Source organism: Vollenhovia emeryi, unplaced genomic scaffold (genome assembly GCF_000949405.1).
Source record: "Vollenhovia emeryi isolate VEMERY1.0 unplaced genomic scaffold, V.emery_V1.0 DF939156.1, whole genome shotgun sequence".
Taxonomy (NCBI): domain Eukaryota; kingdom Metazoa; phylum Arthropoda; class Insecta; order Hymenoptera; family Formicidae; genus Vollenhovia; species Vollenhovia emeryi.
This window is the reverse complement of record NW_011967210.1, coordinates 1,515,463-1,535,840: the sequence shown is the minus strand read 5'-3', so window position 1 is coordinate 1,535,840 and position 20,378 is coordinate 1,515,463. Positions and strand designations below refer to the sequence as shown.

The 20,378-nt window shown below is 44.7% G+C and overlaps 1 protein-coding gene across 1 annotated transcript in view; it reads right to left on the bottom strand.

The window, feature by feature from the left end:
* The window catches only part of LOC105565027 (epithelial discoidin domain-containing receptor 1-like), a 168,342-nt gene that overhangs the window by 9,787 nt on the left and 138,177 nt on the right, over positions 1–20,378 (bottom strand). The window contains exons 8-14 of the mRNA XM_012017844.1: positions 16,174–16,513; positions 14,713–14,903; positions 14,339–14,520; positions 8,844–8,966; positions 6,877–6,986; positions 2,105–2,305; positions 69–161 (exon numbers count right to left, since the gene is read on the bottom strand). Of these exons, the coding sequence (XP_011873234.1) occupies positions 69–161; positions 2,105–2,305; positions 6,877–6,986; positions 8,844–8,966; positions 14,339–14,520; positions 14,713–14,903; positions 16,174–16,513 (1,240 nt within the window). The remainder of the gene's footprint in view (positions 1–68; positions 162–2,104; positions 2,306–6,876; positions 6,987–8,843; positions 8,967–14,338; positions 14,521–14,712; positions 14,904–16,173; positions 16,514–20,378) is intronic.

Here is a 20,378-nt window from a genome sequence, read left to right as displayed (position 1 = left end):
AGTTTATTCTCGAGAGATGAAAGCGAATCCGCGAGAGATTCGTTTCGGCAAAGTCCCATTGTACTCACCTAGTAGCCAGATCTCGATGAACGAAGTTCAGGTTCTCCAGATACCGCATGCCTGATGCGATCTGCGCCGCCATGTAGATGAGACAGTTGAAACTGAAACGGCGACCAAGTGGCGTGAGTTTCCTGCGACGAAGTTAAGGTATTCGCACCCGAATACGCCCGACCGCCGTCGCCTCGGAGGGATTCTCCTCCGAGGTGTAGGTCGACGAGGATCGGGCGGAGGCTGCGTCAGGGCTGTGCGTCGCTCACGATTAATAAACGCGTCAAACTCTCGCGCGGAGAGAAACTTATTGCGTGTTAACTTCAGCGACGGCGGTTCGTCGGAAATGAAACCGAGCTCCGGTTCGTTAGAGACGATTGCAGCACTTCGGGAGCGACAATCTTGAATACTTCAAGCCTGGTAACAACAGGCGCGTTGCCGTATCTACATACATTACGTGGTGCATTCATATATCTCGGCATTAGCTGTCGTAGACGAGCCATCGAACAACGTCGGGTTAATGACAGGTCAGAATCTCTTTTCGAATTTGTACGGCTGGGTAGCGTAATTAATTATTTTCCAAAAGAAATGCGACACGACGGTCTTGGAGACGATCTCGACGACTCGACTGAACAATATGAATTTCTCTATAATGTTACATTTTTAGAAACTTAAAGAAACATTCCGAGACAGGGAGGGACTTTTTAGGTTTCAAAGTGCACGGAGAGAAATTTCTCTTAAAATTTATCTCTGAAAATCGTGTAATCGTGGGACGGCGTGGCATTTCGGAGAATTTTATGAGGGTTTTTGAAATTTTACCGTACATCTTACTGGTAAAATGTGTATTAAGTATAATTACTAGTAAAATGCGTGATAAAATTTCGAAAAGCTCTCATAAAGTTGTTCAAAATGCCACGTTGTCCCACGATTACATGACTTTCAAGGTACATTTTAAGAGATCATACGTTTCGATCACACAAAGTGATCCTCAATGACAAAAATTCAGTAATATTAAATTTTGCGTTGACTCCTGTTGCCTGTTTCGTTGTTCTTTTCTGATTTTATTATTGGAGTCTGTTAATCTTTCTTAAATTTTAAGAGAACATTCTCTCCGTGTAATTTCTAGCTTTTGTCTTTACAATTTTTACCACGAGTTCCTCCTTAACTAACAATGAGAGAAACAGCTCCGCTCCATCCTATTTTTAACGTTGATATTGGTCAATCTCGATATTCTTTTATTTTCCGCGAGACTTGAGCGGAATATCGGCGGTTTCAGCGTGCAAAATTAAAAGGTCGATACCGCGACTTAACGCGTTAAAGCAGCGTGTACTTATCTACAGCGAGCGGCACTTATCTCCGGCGGGCACATATTCCCTAGTCTTTTTATTAGCGCTACAAGGTAATCCGGGATACGCAAATCGGAATTTATAATATCTATCAACGCTAAAGAGGCGATCGTGGATTTTTCAAGCATTTCAATGCGAGATAACGACCGGATTAATCGCCTATGTGTAGCATTTAGCTGCGTTTTCAGGGAATGTCTCGTACAACCATTGAAAATCTTCACATCGAGTTAGCCAAATGTATATATTTTTTAAACAAAGCGGTATATTGCTTTCAAGCTCTCATAGATATGTTGCATTTCATGACTTTTTGGCAATTTTATTCACGAAAGGTACTCCAATTTGATATTTTTTGAAGATACCACGTTGCTTTTATTTGGGAACGTTCAATTTCCGCGACGACCGTTACATGAAACATCCTGCACGCGTGCCATTTTTTTTACGAAAAACGGCAGCGGATGTTTTAATAAACATTGCTCTTTCACTATATCAATAAAATAACAAGTCAGCGGAAAAATAATTGAAGGTGATACAATAACGCCGGCGGCGAAATAGAAGAACAAAAGTCTAATTATCGTGGAGATTCGAGAGTAATTTATCTGAAAATTAGCGATTAACAGATACCACTGCTATGACAATTTTGCGAAAAATCGCTCGCATACGGAGGAGATTGTACTGGGTCTTTAAAGGAGTCAGTGTCACTGGTGAGTTACCTGAGCGTCTTGACGCCAATTGGCATGGAATGCGCGTCCTCGGCAGTGATATGCGTCTTGAGGAACTGACAGAGATCCCCGTGTTCCAGATATTCCATTACCACGCAGAACGGTTCCTCGCGGTAACAGGCGCCCAGAACCCGTGCAATATTGCGATCTTCCAGAGCAGCCAGAATCCTCACGTCTCTTTGGAAGTCCAACCTGTGCGGGATTAACCCAGTTCCCTTCGGTGAATTATCACTGATGCTACAATTAATTAATCCCGCGAGAACTTCTCAAAATGAAAGAAGAATCTAATTTCGTGTCCGACTTCGCCAATCGTCGTATCAATATTACTACTGACGAAAATTAATTTTTCGCTGCCGTAGCTAATCACGATTTGCTAGAAATGTTTTGCCACGGTAACTACAAATTTCTAGTCGCCATATCGATCCTGTTTTATGATAGATTGCGGTGCAAGAGCGGACCCGGAAAACTTTTCTGCGGGTGCACTATCGTGCGCAGTTTGGGCTGCGTCCAATTTTAAAGATCCTGAAAGCGCGAGATGCAAAATATGCGTTCGTGCTTTCCGAGATATGAGAAGCACGATGTATTTAAATATATGTACGTGAGATAACAAGGCAACGGAAAGTAAATTTGATATCTAACGCAACAAGAATCACCGTTGTCCGTCTCGGATAATGACTCTCATATCGCGTTGCGCGCTTTCTGCATTGCGATCCCGACGCTCGTACAACGTTAACGGCCCGCGGTCGCCGTCCAGCTCGTTGGGTCGCGGTACTCCCGGATAAGGGAAGGCGCTTTCCAGCACGCGAGTGCATACGTGCGACACGCCTTTCCACGCAGCATCGTTACTCTGGCCTCACTTACGATCCGGCCCGGCAATGGCGCTCTCGCGTGATAGTTTAACGCGATCGTTAGCGAAACTGCGACGACCCCCGCGGTATCGATTCGCCGTAAACTAAGGATCTCGTTGGTGTACGCGCGATTATCGCGCGGTACCGGCTTCGAATGCGGCGTGGGCGACGCATGGTGCCCCGTCGCTCGGCCGCCACATGCAAAGTAGTCCGTTTAACGTAAGCGTCGCTCCTAAGGCAGCTCAATGATGCCCGCATTAACCGTAAGCTCGTATTCGCGGCTCGGTCTCTCCTCTCTTGCGCTGCCTGCTATCGGTGGTTACGCTGTAACGGTATCTCGTTTCTACACTGATAGCAAACGCGATGCCGAATTCGCGATTTAATTTCGACCCACGACTGCGAGAGTATCCTTTGTCTTCCCAACGACAATTTCCAGCTGTGCTCTCTAAACATCAATCGGTGAATTATCACCGGGAACAGTGAATAGTCACTGATTTGCAGTTATAAGTAGAGGAAAGTCCCTTGTTATGAGATAGGCTCCTAATATGAGATAGCGGGGCTTCTGCTAAATTAATAGGCATCGTCTGTCGATCCCGCCATGAATTTATTTCCCTTGGAGCGAAATCTGTGTTTAGTGCTCTCTAAAAGTCACTCACAATCAGTGATAATCCACTGATTGACTTTTAGAGAGTGGCATTATGATAAGTAGAAATCCACAGGGATTCTACAGTCATTGAAATCATACAGGATGTCGCGGATGAATTTCGGGAAACGGAAAGAGAGATTGAACTGCCTGCGAGATTTAATTGTAGCCTCTCGAGCTACAATTCTCGAAGTGAAAGTGGAATTTGCGCGTGGCAAGCAGGTCTCAACGAATTAACAGCTCCTTCTAAAACAGTGAAACTTTATCATTTCGACAGCTCAGGAGGTAGGGAGAGGTGACGCATCGCCTGCCTCATGCATCGTGGATGCAAATCGGAGCAATCGTGCCGACGCGCTACTTTTAATAAAGTATCAACGCGAGCTACGCACTGCGATACACGCGTGGCGTATAAAACATTCCTTATCTGTCGTTAGCACGGCCTCCTCCGAACGAGCACATTTCCCACGTCGTACGTTTTTTATTATATATTCGCATGGAGGAAATTTGCGATCGCATTACAGTCTATGTACAACGAATGCGCAGCGCGGAGTTTGATACAAAAGGATAAAACGCGTGACGGCAAGAATAAAAAGAAATCGATCTCAAATGTATTCAAATATAGAACCACAGAAAGGATTTCTGATGACGAAGCGTAACATATTGTTGTCATATTTAAACTTACCGCACACAATCTCGTGCAGTAAACAAATGAAACAATATTTAGATTAAATCGATAATCCTATTTTACTCTCTCGAGTTAGACTGACTTACTATTGAGATAAGGGTAACATATAGAGGAAAGTCCCCTATTATGAGACAAATTCCTAATATGCGATCATCAATTGGTTCGATCGTGAATTTATTGCCCTTGAAGTGAAATCTGTTCAGTGGAAAATTCATTGTTAGATCGTGTAGTCGTCGCGAAACAAGATTTGCGATTGAATTTGGACGTTGAAAACCTGCTATCTCGCAGTAGAAGCTTATCTCATAATAGGGAACTTTATAGATTTAAGCAATATATTCTTGCATTTAGAATAAATCTTCCCTCGATGAGTCACAACGCATGCGACATCATTTTACTTTAGCTTTTCTCCATTGAGATCGAAATATCCCCTTTTCAGCAATAAATACTCGCTATATCGATCTTACTTTATGACCGAGCCAAAGTACATAATACTGGAAATCTTTTCTGGGTGTAGAATCTCATACATCGATCTCAAACAATACAAAGTTAATCGTGCAGTGAGAATGCAATTAATCTTAGAATAACGAACGAATTGACGCGGGAGGAGATCACCTTTGTTTCTCTCGCGACGTGATGCGTGCGTAAGAGCGCGGATTTGCGGTTCCCGTGTGTTGCTCGCGTTTCGACGCGAAACTCGCTGGTGCAGTCACGAGATGCTATAAGTCATCCGCGCGATAGGAGCTCGTTGCGTGAGCGGATGCTGAGGATACATCCAAGATCTTTCGGAGATCTTTCTCGCGCGGGATAAAATACGACGGGTCTCCGAAAGCCGTGTATCTAGCCGTTATGTACGGGATCGACAGAACTGTCGCGATTTTTTGCCCGCGGGTCGCCCCGGCAATCTCGAAAGTTGATCTCCTCCTAACTCCGATATTCAAGCACCTAGCGCGCTCGCGTGAGCCCCGCGGTATTTTTCTAAAGGTTTAACGAGCGAATCGATCGCGTGAGACTCGATCCTCCCCCCCCCCCCCCGCTCAAGACGGCCGGAGCGCCGATGAAGAATACTCAAAGTGATCCCGACGACGGTTAACAATAAATTAATCACTCTCGTATAAGACGCTCGTGCAATCGTCTCGCACACAACGCGATGCCTCATGCCGGGAATTGCACCGTTACGGAATTGCAATATGCAGCGAAACTCCTCGCGCAAGTAGATACACTCGTGCACGCTAAATCAGCCAAATTGCTCGCTATTCTCCCTCGCATCGTCTCAGACGTCCGACAGATTGCTCCGCGGACGGAGTCGACGAAATTTCCCTTCGCCTTCGATGCCGAGAGAGAGACAGACAAACAGAAACAGAGAGAGAGAGGGGGGGGGGATGGACCAAAGGGGGTCGAGGGCCGTCGATTTTCGTCGATGTTCGCCGGTGGGAAGCTTTGTCATCTCTGCTACAAGGTCTCTCCCGCCCTTCGTTCCGCATCGGCCCGTAGCGCGCGCGCGCGCCAAAGTCGGTCCGATACCCTATCTCCCGGTCATTGTATGCAAATCCGTTCCATTCGCGGAATCGAACTGGCCTTTTTCTGATGTCTGACGCGATAGTCGCGAGAACGATCGTCCGGGAACGGCGTATCCGGTGGTTTCGCCGCCGCGGGGCTTCCTCGACGGCGGACGGCGCGGCGCGTCGCGACGCGGGTCGTCGGCATGCGCCCGGCCGGAGAACACGGGACCCCGGGACCGCTCGTTCCCCGTCTCCAAGTTCGATGTATCGCGCGCCGTTGGCGACGAGAACGGGGGTCTCGTTCGCATTATTCACCTCGCTGTCCTCTCCGTCCGCTATTTTTGCACGCGCGCCTCATTGTGCGCACTCCCGGTTTCATCTCACGTAAATTCGGATACCGCCGGGTTATCAGGGCCTGACAACCCGGCCTTTTGACGCGCACGCAATGATCGATATAATTCTCCAGGTATATTTGGAATTTCGAGGGCTCCCAATACGAGATAGTGGGGCTTCCGCTAAATTAATGGGCACCGTCTGTTGGTTCCACCGTGGATTTATCGGAGTGAGATTTGCTCAGTGGAAAATTCATCGTTTGATCGCGCGTGTAATCGTTGCGTGAAAAAAAGGATTTGCGAAATTGGATATCGAAAACCGCCACTGTCTCATATTAGGAGCTCGTAATAGGGGACTTTCCTCTATATTTCAGGGGCACAGGTGTTATCTGACGCGTAAAAAGTTTATTGGATCCGAGTGTACTTATTCATGTGGCATTTTACGATCAATTTGTCTCACGGCGCACCCGGATGTGAATCGCGTCTTCATACCGGCTATCGATTATATATATCTCTCTCTCAGGAGCGGGATAACTTGTGATCTGTCGGTCGATATCAATAGCGAGCGCTGCGTAAAAATTCGAAACGCGACCGGATAGCCGGCACAGAAACGGGCGTCTCCACGTGGACGTAAAAGGTTTATCGTCGTGCACGCTCGGCGGAACCGGGTTAGAGGAAGGCATGCTCGTTTAATTGAGCGTCAACATAACGAGACAGAATGCAAATTGCGGCTTCCATATGGACGTGTATACTCACTTTTCCTTCTCGCTGGCTTCCGGCAGTAAAAACTTGACGGCGACGAGTCGCTTGCCGAGGGTAGTCGTCGTTCCGTATTCCGGAATCCCCTCGGCTTCCGCCACGTATACCTTTATATGCATAATTTGTTTCAATTGCGTTAGATATATGCATACAAGTTACTCGTGATCGGGATAAGTTCGGCAGAAATAACGGAAATTCCGCCGTAACTTTGGCGAATCTCGTCGTGCGTGATTTTGCCGAGGTCGACCTTTCGGCTAATCTTATTTATTTTTTATAATTTAAATATAACTACATACGGTTTTGCAAAATTGGTATTTTTTATTAGGCTTTTCAATTATACAGCGAAGCCAATTGTATTGAATTCTGAAAATTTTGTTTGCCCAATATTAAAAACAATAACACATACAAAATCGAGAAAATTAAAACAAACCGTTTAAAAACCAATGTTTCACTTTGTTTGTAATATTATTTTTTAAGAAGATGCAGATTCTCCCGCGACGCGGTAAAATTTAAATAAATACAGAGCAAGAGAAATTCGCACAATTTACTCTCATATTATACAGTTCCATGAAAAGTCTGTCTCGAGCTCGTATTCTCCTCTTACTTTACGGCTGCGAATGTTATATGATTATGATATTCTTTTCATTAACTCGGTTAATGCGAAAGTACATTCGGAAAACCTTCCGAGCCGTGCAACAATCGTAATCTACGAGTCTAGAACGGGAGCAAAAGCCGATCGATCATCGTACGCATGTAAAACGTCGCGACTTCCGCGTAAGAGACTCGACAATCTCCCGCACGAAGACGATTCATCTGGCGAGTCGACTGGGAGGGGACTCGAGATCGACGTGACCGATCTCGCCGTAATACTCGCGGCAAGTCCCGCACGATCGCGTATCCGCACGCGGGTGCATCCGCGTCCGCGGAAGCCTGACGCGGCAACTGGCGAACCGTGCGAAACCAACGTTTCGGCGAACCTCCTCCTCGTCCGCCACCTCCTCGCTCGTCATTAACGACACGTCGGTACCCGGGGCGGGAAACAAAAGGGAATTATTAGCCACTCTAACGCATCCTAAACTGATTATCCTCGACGACCCCGACGAGGCACTATTGTGCCGGCGAAGAATAACGCGTCCCGGGCACTTCATTAATTGACGTATTGTTGCGCGTCCTGCGCACGTTGAATTGCGCCCGTGCGCCCTGCGCGGCCAACAAACGGATTGATTTCGCGATCGTGACGGAGGAGTTGTGACGTATCGCGCAAATCCGCGCCGGATAGTACGAACTTGCTCTTCATTCGTGCGCGATCACACGGCCACGGGTGATGCTGGTAAATTAATTAATTGGCGTGACGAATTTTCTACGTTGCATTGACGTAACTTGAGTGCACCTCGAAGCGAGATGATCATGTACCCCAGGTCATTTTTTAAACGAACCGAAGGGCACGCAGTTGAAAAATTTTGCGTTGAATTTGACAAGTGTCTCAAACGGTTCCCGCACAAAATTTTGTTTTGTGTTAATTTAACGTAATATGGATAAGTAAAATCATTTTCTTCTGTTAAATTTTAGCAGATAAATCTTGTCATCAATATTAAAGACTATATCTATTGTGTAAAAATAGAAATAGGCGCGTATTGCGTTACTTTTACACTTTCTTCAGATGCTTTAATCACTTAACACTTAAGTTCAATTAACACAACCGCGAATTAACACATGAATGGTCAAACATTTAACACGAAAATTTTAATTGGCATATTTTTAACAAAAAGAAACGCAAGTTTTCCACTTGCGTGTAAGTTAGATCGCAAAGATAAAGCAAATAAAGTCGCAAAGCTTTTTTCCCGTAAGTTTCAGAAGTCGAGGTATCGCGGAGCGCAACAGACGCGCCAAAGCTCGTCGATAAATGATTCGTCTAATTGGAAATACACACGTATTATTCGCGGCTGTAATAACAACGTCATTACCGTTCCGAAGGCGCCTTCGGCGAGTTTCGAGAGCATGCGAAGGCGATGCCGTGGGAAGAGCGGTACGCTGGTCTGCTCCAGACGTCTCTTCAGGGCCGAGAGCACCTCCTGTTGAGTCGGCGACTGCAACACGAAAGCGCAAATGCATTGTGCGGGCTATCCAACGATAATCAACGATCTATGATCACGCTAGTCGCGCCAGGGCGCATCGTGGGTATCGCAGAATCTACGGCCGTCATTCGACAAACGGCTTATCCCCTTCGATCCCCGCGTTCGTGTCTGCGGATTATCGAGTGCACGAGAGAGGGAGTGCACAACTTACAAGTGTTCTATTGGTCGTCAAGTATCTCATTGTCGATTGGAAAAAGCCGACTCGTACAACGTCGGATGATAAGGCGATATCTCTCGTTACTTTCATCGAAATACCTCCCGCTCTTGGATCACGAGATATTTCGTTTTATTGGGTACCTCACCATTTGCCTGGCGATACTTTTTCCAATTGTACACTCTTTAATAACAGAATGCTCGTATAATCATGGACTATATTTTACATTTTCGGTCCATTACATGAACATATTTTATAATTTACTTTGACCCTCGCAAATTGAGACGGACCATTCGAACTCACCACGTTCTGGATCTCAAAGCTAGCCTGCTTTATTCGACGTTCTACTTTTGCGTACGTTCTGCCACTCATTTTCGGCTTGTTCGGTTAAATATAGATTTTGTCAGGTACATAAGAAATTATGGAGCACCGCAACAGCAGTTTCCGTAAAGGAGAATGGCAGAAATGTTGCGCATGATCTCGCGGATCGTTTCAAGGACCGGGATACGCGAGACTTACAAGTGTTGTCATCGATTACGCGGATTGTTGCGCGAAAATGGATTGCACTCGTAGTCCATAATACGCGATCATTTATTTTCATCCGGGAATACGTAACCGATCGCGGAAGTCGTCCCGAAGCTCGACGTTCTCGCAAGTGAGAGTGACATGAAAAGAAATATTGTCGAACGCGCCGGGTATTCGCCGAGTAATCCCCGTTTTGCGGATAACAGTGAATCCGCCGAGAAGGATGATTGGCATTGCTACGAAGCGTCAAGGCCAGACTCGGCGCGACACGGGGTGAAATGTTTTGACTGTTTCGAGTGGCGCTGTCGGGTGTCAATCACGCGCAGACGTCTCGACGTAGACACGGGGCACTTTCGGATCTGGAGCGTCCCGTCCCGAGTATTGTGCCCGGATCAATCTCGATTCACGCCGCGGAAACCGGTACGCGATACCAGATGTGTCTATCCGCGGGACACACGCGTATCCCGACGCAGAGAAAGGACTCACTCGACAGTGAAGAAGCTGTTCGCATTCATGGCTACGAGGGAATCGATCGTGGGACGGGGCGGTAAATGCTTATCAAGTATTCTCCCTTATATCTCCCGATATAGACGCATAGAATCCCCGATTTAAGGCAGAATGATATATGATAAAAAAATACAAGACACTCTGAATGTCCAAATCGTTCGTCGCACCTTTAATTCGTGACAAAATTTGTAATAAAAATTTTTCGAGATATATTTTATATCCACATATATCTCTGGCTAGGTTCGCTTGTTTTATACGAGACTTACGCAACTCCTCAAAGATGTCTAATATTTTCTAATCTAGATTTTTCTTTACGATCTTTACGATTAATTTATGTACGATTTTTTTTATGTAAAAAATGTGTACCTATTTACATTGTCGAAATTAAACATATTGACGTCCTTTTAACTTTCGCTGTTAAATAACTGACTTTGTAACCTTCGTTGAATTAGGTATCGTTATCTTTTTTAGCATCAGCAGGTCCTCTATTAGGATTTTGATGTGAGTTAGTAGGTTTACAACGTCCAAATTTTCAATGACAAATCTCTTTTCGCAACGATTACACGATCTAACAATCAATTTTCCACCAAACAGATTTCACTCCAAGGGCAATAAATTCATGGTGGAACCAACAGATGACGCCTATTAATTTAGCAGAAACCCCGCTATCTCATAACAGGGACCTTTCCTCTATCATTTACTTGCTGATTTCGAAATTTTCTTTCCGATTTTAAATATTAAACAGTTATTTATAAAATATGTATTCTGCATAATTTTAAGTTAGAGCACTATGTTCTATTCTAGTGCGAAAATAATTTATCTGCAACGTGTACCTTAATTTTCTATAAAATTTATCCTGAAAATCATGTGATCGTGGAACAACGTGGCGTTCCAAGGACTTTGAGAATTTTCTGAAATTTTCCCATACATTTTACTATTAAAATGTATACTAATTGTAAGTATAATTACTAGAGTAAAATGTACGGTAAAATTTCACAAGACTCCGATAAAATTCTCCAAAGTGCCGTGTTATCCCACGATCGCAAGATTTTCAGGAATAAATCTTAAAAAACAAAATTCTCTCCGCGTACAATTTTGTCGCTTTGAGTCACATCGGACGCACGGCTCTTAAAGCGAGAGATTACTCGGGCGACAAAATTTCGTACGGGCCGCCCGATACCGGGACGGTTGGCCGTGAAATCAACCCCTATCGCGCAATATTTTTGCAATGTCGGCTGGACGGGTCCCACCGCTGGAAGCGGGCGGGAGGGGGGGGGGGCGGTTGGAAACGTGATTACACGACGCGCTTTCTCTCCGCAATTAACGGAGCGGACTGAACCGAAAGCCGCTGGACCGCGTAATGATGATACATTCCATGAGGGTCGCAGCAGCGGGCGTATCCGCGAGAGGACCCCTGTCGACGTGTCCTGTCGACGGGAGTTCGTTTACAGGCCGCGCGACGACGGCGATCAATCGATCGATCTCGCGGACAACGTTGACTACGCCGCCAGTCTCCGGCTCTATTTCCGGCGCGTGTGGGACGAGCCGCGATAGCGATTTATTGTCTAAGCAGAGTGGCGTCACATGCTGGCCGTTTCGCCGCCCGTCCCTCGCTCGGCGATTTGTTCCAATTATCCTTTTCCGAAATCGCGTCGTCCCCGTCACGTTAATTATTTCCGTTGTGCTACGCATGCGAGTTACAGTCGCGTAGTTTATGGCCAAATAATTATTTTTTTTCGCGCCAATCACAGACGCTAAAGGTGACAAAGATAACGATATCTAATTCAATGAAAATTATAATAAAGTTAGCCATTTAACAGCGAAAGGGATTTTAATAGGCTTCATTTCGACAATGTAAATAGTTGACTGAACGTTTTTTACATTTCTTAAAAATTGATCATAAATTCTAGATTGGAAAATATTAGATATTTTTAAGGAGTTGCGTAGGACTCGTATAAAACAAGTGTAACTTTATGACCCGGATTTTCATTATCTAGTTAACTGTTAATCAGAAGTTAGTCGACTCTCCATCCTTTTCTATGTTATTATCAGGGTTGTGAAAGTTACCTTATAAAAGTATCTAGTCACAGTTACAATTTTTTTCGTTAAAAATGTAACTGGTTATAGTTACAATTTACCAATTCTAAAAAGTAACTTGTTACAATTACAGTTACTCAAAAAGTAACGAATCGTTACTTTGCCGTTACTTTCTTGCAATAAAAATAGAAATATCAAATATACACTTGAATTGCAAAGTGCCGATAAAGGCGCAAAGGCAAGGCCTAATGCGATCGGGCTAGTTTCACAAACATCGGTTAACTGCTGACCAAAGGTTAATTGATTTTCTGTCTCTTCTTAAATAATAAAATGGAAAAGGATAGGGAGTCGAACCCTAGTTAACAGTTAACCGATGTTTGTGAAACTGGCCTTAAAGCGCTGCCCTAAACTGAAACTGAAATGGTACAAATACACCAATTAAATTGATAATCAATTCAATGACGCCGATGCCAATAATTTTTAACTATCGCGAAACTGTGACGCAAATTTCACCAATGCAGTTTCGATCGTTCAGTAATTTATATTCTGAAATCATAGCACGTAATCGCACGATGGAGGGAACGTCCGATTTTATTGCGATGCATTATTTACAGTATATTAGACCCGTATATAAAACATAAATACATAAATTCGCACGGACGAAGAACTTTTACCGTATGTGCGGTCGTGTGTTGCCTGGCCCTCAGCTGATCGGTCACCGTCTCGTTGATAAATAAAAGAAAAATGTGTCCATCAATGCCGATTATACGCTCGCTTTTAAATTGATCTTCGGCCGCGATCCCGTGATTCTTTTCCTGCCGATGGAGAGCCCAGGGGATCGTCTCGCGTGTTCGATGTCGGTCCGGAGGGGATTCCTGCGCTCTTTTCCGCCCTCATACAGCGCTCTGGCATTCTGGATACGAGCTACGTTATACTGTACCCACGGGAGGTATATCCGCCCCAAATGTTACGTTCTCGTTCCACCATATTGATTTAAATTATTAATTGCGAATTTATCTCCGACCGGTGAAAAGTTACGTCTAATGGCACGACAACGGCGTGCATTTTTCTCGACTCTTTATTTATAGGGCGCACATTAAGATCAGTCGGCGTTATTCGTTAAACTTTAACGCCACCGCCTCGCCTTTCGATTCTTGATTAATGTACACGGAGAGAAGTTTCTTTTAAAATTTATCCTCCGAGAATATTGTAATCGTGGGACGACACGGCGCTTTGAAGAATTTTTTTACAGCTTTTTGACATTTTACCATACATTTCACTAGTTAATTACATTTTACTACAAGTAAGAGAATGTTTTTCTTAAAATTTATTCTGAAAATTATGTGATCGTGGGACGACGTCGCATTTTGAAGAACTTTGTGAGAATTGTTTGAAATGTTACTATTAAAATGGTAAACTTTCACATTTTTCGAAATGCCGCGTTGTCTCACAATTACATAATTTCCCGAGTGAATATTAAAAAAAAAATAATTCTCTAGAGTTGAGAATCATCTTGACTCGTTTAATTATATTGCAAGTTGTAAATGTATGGTAAACTTTCAAAAAAACTCTTATAAGGTTGTTCAAAGTGCCATGTTGTCTCACGATCGCACGATTTCCTGGATAAATTTGAAGAAAACATTCTCAAAGATTGTCATTTGCTTTGCGATACCCACAATATAATATACCGTACAAACTAAGCTAAAGATACTTTTTCCGTCCTTTATTGGTTAAAATATAAATGTTAAACAAGAGGAACGTAATATTAATGCACACATGCAAGATGTCTAAAACATATTTTAAGCTCTTCCATATTTTCTAAAGCCGAATGATAGAGATTAATAATTTAATTTGACAAAAAATGTATATTTAATGGAATCTCTTTTCTGGATTGAATCGCTATTAAATTTCAGTTGTAATATCGATACCATTAGAGTCAATAAAATATTCCATTTTGTGTGCGTTTAAAAAATGCAAAGTTATTTCTATTATATATTCCGGTTTACGTCGGAAGGGTTTGCGAGCTTAATGCGCGTATTGTTAAATGAATTGTAAAGGAACGTAAAACTATCTCGTAAAGCGCTAAGTAAATGCGAATCACCTTCTTGTCCTCGGTCTTCGTGGGCCGCGAGCTCTTGGTGAAGAAGCCGTCCTGATCGCCGGTGGCGTTGGAGACGGTCGCCCCGCGGCCGGCGCCGGCGTCCTGATTGAGCAGGGGTACCGTGCCGAGTTCCGGTACCGCATAATCGTACGACGTGTCAACTGCACCGTTCGCGTACACCGCTGTGGATGATATAGCAAAGGAGGAGCGAGCGCAGAAGGGGATGGCGTATTGATTGCGGTCAGGGCGAATGCTTTGTTGCCGGGACGTATATGTAGGTGCACGGCCCCGTTGGCAGAGGAGCCGCGGCCCTCGGATGTGTGCGTGCGTGTCGCGAATAGATGTAGGTGTAGATGCGTTCGAGCGCCGCATACCTGAGTGATTGATGTTGGTGCCCTTGTTGTTCAGCATCATGTCTTTCATCTCCATAACGACGGTGCTGTAGCTGTAGTACGGCGCGTACTTTAGCGCCTGATACGGCTCTTGGTAGTCGTCCAACTTGACGATGTCTAGGAGACGATTTCCGAGATCGCGGGGCAAGGTCGGCAGAGAACCGCCCGCGTATCTGAAAGAGGGGCGATCGGATCACGATGGCCGATAACTTCTCAGCCGCGTCACCCGCGCTCTCCCGTGGCCGCGACCATTCATTTACTCAAATTGCGTCCTTTTATCGGCTCCCTGCTTGAGCAGCCTCATTTAAATCGCGGTATCAATGCGATGCGGATATTACACGTGATCTCAAAGAGAATTATGTATGCAAAATGTATTGGAATAACCCCCGACTTTGCGGATTGCACGGGTCTTTGGTTTTCAAGGGCAGTATATTTTCCGCTCGAGAATTTTAGTATTATGTGTGCGGAGCACGCGGTCCGTCAAAGGACCCCGCGTAGCATTCGCACGCCTACTTCAAGTTGCACGTTACACGTACTCTCTTTCGGTACGGAGCTCGCAACTGCAATATCAGATTGCACAAAGCGGACGGGGAGCTCGGCAGGGGGAGGGGAGGGATCGATGCCGAAACTGGTGCGGGATGCTTCGGAGTTACGAGGCGGCCGGAGGATCTCCTTTGGAGACATTCGTGCCGCACAAACTCGATATATTGCCCGAGGATGTCCGTTATTGGACGTTATTGGACGTTCGCTAACGAGCACGGTGGATGGAAAGTTTATTGGAAGGCCGCTTCCGCCATCTGAGCGTGTGTCCTGGGTGGACACACAAACTTGGAAGAAATGAGGAGAGCACGGGGGCCTCGTACGGCGCTCGTGTATTATCGTTAAACACGCTTCGCGAAATGCAAAAGCGAGTATTCGCATGGCTCCACAATACTCGAGCCTTGCGATAATTAAATTAATCAAATCAAATTAATCCAGACGTCACGCAATAAATAAGAGCACCGGTCGTAAAGTAATAACCCGGTAAACACCAACTAACAGTTACATAACATTAATGATGCAATTTCCCAATCGACAATATAAATGTAACGTAACACATGTTGTACATAACAGTAACATTGTCGAAAATTATAATATCGATGATTTGTGACTGTTAGTTGGTGTTTACTGGGAAACACTATTCCAAGTACTAGATTTTACGGCCGAGAGCTGATTAATTTACAAATATTGCTTTCAAACTCGTGCGATTTTATTTTACTTTTCTACAATTCGCGTATTTTAATTGTAAAAAGTTTTATTAATTTTATGTACGAGAGAGAGAGGGGGGGAGGGAGGGAGCGCCTCGAAGAAATTGCATCCCGGGTTTTTCCGACATTGTCTAGGATCGCATTGTTTTTCCGCAATTTCGTTTTCTTTTACTTTTCAGCGAGTAATCGATTGTACCTTTCATCGTCCTCCAAGGTGTACGCCATCAGAGCCGCGCCTTTCTCGACGGTGGCGCAGGTGGATCCTAAATGCGAGGGAGCTTTGCCGGTCATAGGACTGGCGAAGCACTTGCGTTGCCTGTGTCGCGAAACAATCAGAAATATCGCGACGGCGAGCGAAAGTATTACGGCGGTCAGCACGCCGATCACGATCGCCATGTACGTGGGGTCGTCGTGTTTCGCCGTCGAAACCGGAAGCTCGCCCTCGGCGGCGCCGTTCTTCTCGATGAAGACGTCGCTCTGGATAGGTGATTCGGTGGTCGGGGCTTCCTCGGGCGTGAAGTTGCCGTGTGCTATATCTATATTGGAGAAGGAAAATTTATCAGTTTCCCCTCAGGATCCTTCAACTATATCACGCATATATGTATACAGAAAAAAAAAGTGTCGGATCAACTCTTATATACTCAAATTAACGCGTTCATTGTTTTATACGCAACAATCTGTAATCTTTTTAGAAGCATTTAATAATCTTACACTTGATCAATATTACAGTCTTATTTAAGTTCTATAATTGTCACTTTGTGAATATATATATAATTATTTTGACGATAAAATCATTTTAATCATTGTAAACTTCGATTTGAAAACATGTTATTTTCTATCCAATATCGTTTCCTTTGCATTCAAGAAAATGAATCTGAAATAATAAGCGTACACGGAGAGAATTTTCTCTTAAAATTTACCCTGAAAATTATGTAATCGTGAGACATGGTAGTTTGAACAACTTTATGAGAGTTTTTGAAAATTTCCCGTACGTTTCACTAGTGATTATACTTATTGTTACTTTTAGCCTTAAAAAAATGTTATTGTCACGAATCCTTCAAGTATATTTATCACGTTATTTGAATATATAACATGTACATTTCTATACATTTGAATTCTTGATTTCGTAACACATGATTTTCTAAACGCGCTAAACGATATAGATATCCAGTGTAGCGTACAGTGAAACGTGATACACTATAATGCTTTGTGGTATCATTCGTAATTATTATGCCAGTACGATTGCAATTAATAACTGCCATTGTTGTTATATTCAATGCTATTATCTCTGTTGTTACGTTGATATTATTATCTGGTATTATTATGTTTGTTGTTGCGCTGCATCATGTCATTATTATTGAAACGCTTCCTGAAGTCTTTAAGGGGATATTATTAGAAAAGTTTGTTTTTTCGCCATTTAACGCGGAGCCGGGTATCGTTGACTTGAACTCCGTTGTGTGCATAGCACGAGCATTAAGGAGGATCGCTCACAGAAGGGTGCGTCTAATATACGCGCGGAGATTAAGCTAATCGTGCATAAGGTGCGCAAAGATCCGCCTTTGAGGACTGAGGATTACAAAACGTATGCGCGCGAGATAGATATAGGTGCGTGAGAGAGAAAGCGTATGTAAAGAGCGCATGTAGAGCGTATAATTAACCTATATGCGCTTTGACATACGACTTCACTAAGGATGTTGCTGCGAGGATACACGGAGGTTCGTTACGGGGAGGGTCGTTTGGTTTACTTCTCTCGTAAACGCGCGAGAGATAACGTTCCCCATTTATTATCATCGCGATATCGCATGAAAGAGACCGGCGGAGCTTTCAGCGTGTAAACATATTATATTACGCTTTTGTCGATGGGCTGTTTTGTGCGCAAAAATTGCGTAATTAAACCCCCCGCTGTTTGTTCTTTCAGAGCGTAATTATACGCGTCACTCTCATGGTGTTTAATAATGCGCTTTAACGAAAAACGATACGATACGCTTTCCCGTTCTCTCGTCGCGGTAGCAGGGGGATTACGTTTCATCTTGCCATAATTACGAGGAGAGAGCGAGAGAGAGAGAGAGAGCGAGCGAGAGAGAAAGAGAGGGAGAGAGAGAGGGAGAGAGAGAGAGAGATATGAGACAAATACGTCAGATAAGGATTATTTTTCATGGGAAAGATGCATCGATGGCACACGCTCATATACGAGAAGAAAGTCCCCTATTGCTTCTAATATGAGATAGCAGGCTGTCTGCTAAATCAGAAGTATATCTCATAATAGGGGACTTGCCTCTACGTTTCACTACTTGCGCTCTCCGTCCGTCTCGAATTTTCACTTTCGCAGGATTAACACTTGGACGCCGAACGCCAAGGTAATTCCCTCTAGCACGCGTCTAGCCGAGCGGTGCATTTGAATTATTAGCGCGCTCGATACGCCTAGGATTTTGAAATCCCATTTTCGTCACGGGGTGCCTGCGTTTACGGTGTCACCCCGTTTTCTGTCGTTGCACTTCACTCAGCTCGGCCGACAGAACAAGAAATAACATACGCAGGAAGAAACGAAAAAGAATTACGCACGCGGGAGCAACGTGCACGGATTCACGGCGTAGCCTCTCCTAGTTCGCCGTTGAAGCCTTTTTGTGTAGCATTCGCATGCGGAATTCCCCAGCATGTTCTTGCGCGAATTTTTTACGCGGCAGCGCGCTACGAAAACTCCATTTCGTCGTTTTACGCGCAGTGAAATAACTTCGTTTTGATGCAATTTCTGCAAGATTGGGTCGGATTATCCTTCTAACCCCGCTATTTCCTAGAGTTTTTTTCACTATGTGTCCCTTGCAAATTGCGCGTATTGCAGGGAGCAATTCATTAAATTGATGAATTAAACGCGTTATCGTAATCGCGGATTCCACCGCTATACATTTTTATGTCGCGAACGCGTTTTGCGCATATTAGTAAATCAAATAAAGCATACTATAAACGCTCGGTAGTTTCAGCAACTCTGCCGATGGTGCGTGTTTCAGTTATCAAATAATTTAATATTCTATAAACAACGGTAATTGGCATCTTTTAATTGGCAACAACTAACAATTCATTTAACAAATAATTCCAGACGGATGTACGCCGTGTGCGAGGAGAAATTAAATTCTGCCGCCGGCGGTGCTTGCTTAATCGACTAATAAGCTCGTAACTATCGATACTCATTTTATTGGCGATTTATGTAACTTGGAGTCGATTTCAACCTCGATAGAAATATGACGGAAAGCCATTATCGCCACAGCTTTCTCATCTTTCAACGTTAAATATTTCAGCGATTATAAATATCGAAGTAATATTTCATTAATCCCCGTTTTATCAATTGAATTTAAAGAATAAAATTTTATCATAATTTCCAACATTAAAATGACGTCCGTTTGAAATATTTCCGTCATGATCGCTGCGATTCGACGTCGCTGTATTAAAAGAGCGCCGGCATACTTTCAATTCCCCAGAAATTTCGAATTCGTTTTTGAGGCACGTCACCGTAATTTCAGGATACCCAGCGTTACCGTTTGGATATTATTTTCATTATATTAAACATACTTTCGACAACCCGCAAAGACTTCCTGCAGGAACGTTGGAACGTTCGCGTCGCGTCGCGGCAAGATTCTAATTTAAGAAAAACGCGACGCACGCGGCGTACGCGTACTTATTTTCGCGAGGGGAAAGGAACGAGAGAGCGAGAGAGAGAAAGAGCTCTCGAGAAAGAAGCGTAACTCGCTGGTCCCCGGATTTTCCGCGAGAGTCATCCTGAGATATCCAGCGCAGGAATATAAATTTCTTCGGATGCAATCCCGACGCGCGCTTTGTCGTCGGCGCGATCCGAGGCGGCCAGGGCGAGCGCAGGAGCGCGAAGGGAGATGACGGGGAGGTCCGAAAGGAGAAACCACGCCGCAGGAGCCCTCGTTCCTGGGCTCGCAACCTCGGGAATCTTCGCGCGTGCGGTATTCCGTCGCGGAATTCCCGGCGGGATTTACGCCGGACGGAAACAAAGCCGTCGTCGCGTTTGATATGGCTGGTCGGGCGTCATTCACGGCGGCCCCCGACGAAAGGCCCCCCGTTCCCGACGCGATCCCGCATGAAATCTGATATTAAACATTCTTCGCAGACCGGCAGGTGGTCGTGCGGGTACGAATTGGAAAGGGGAGGCTGCGCCGCGCCGGTGTCGAGACATCGCCCCGCGCGATCTCGCAAAACTGACCGCGCGCGGTCGCGATATCGATGATGGCGAGACTCGCGTTTAAAACGCTGACGAATTGCTAGCGGTGGAGATAAAATGGTATGGAATGATCACCCCTGCGGATCTCCCGGTGTGTGCACTTATGCGAATGAGGAAGCTTATCCCAGGGAAATTCGTCCTGCGACGGAATATCTCCACAT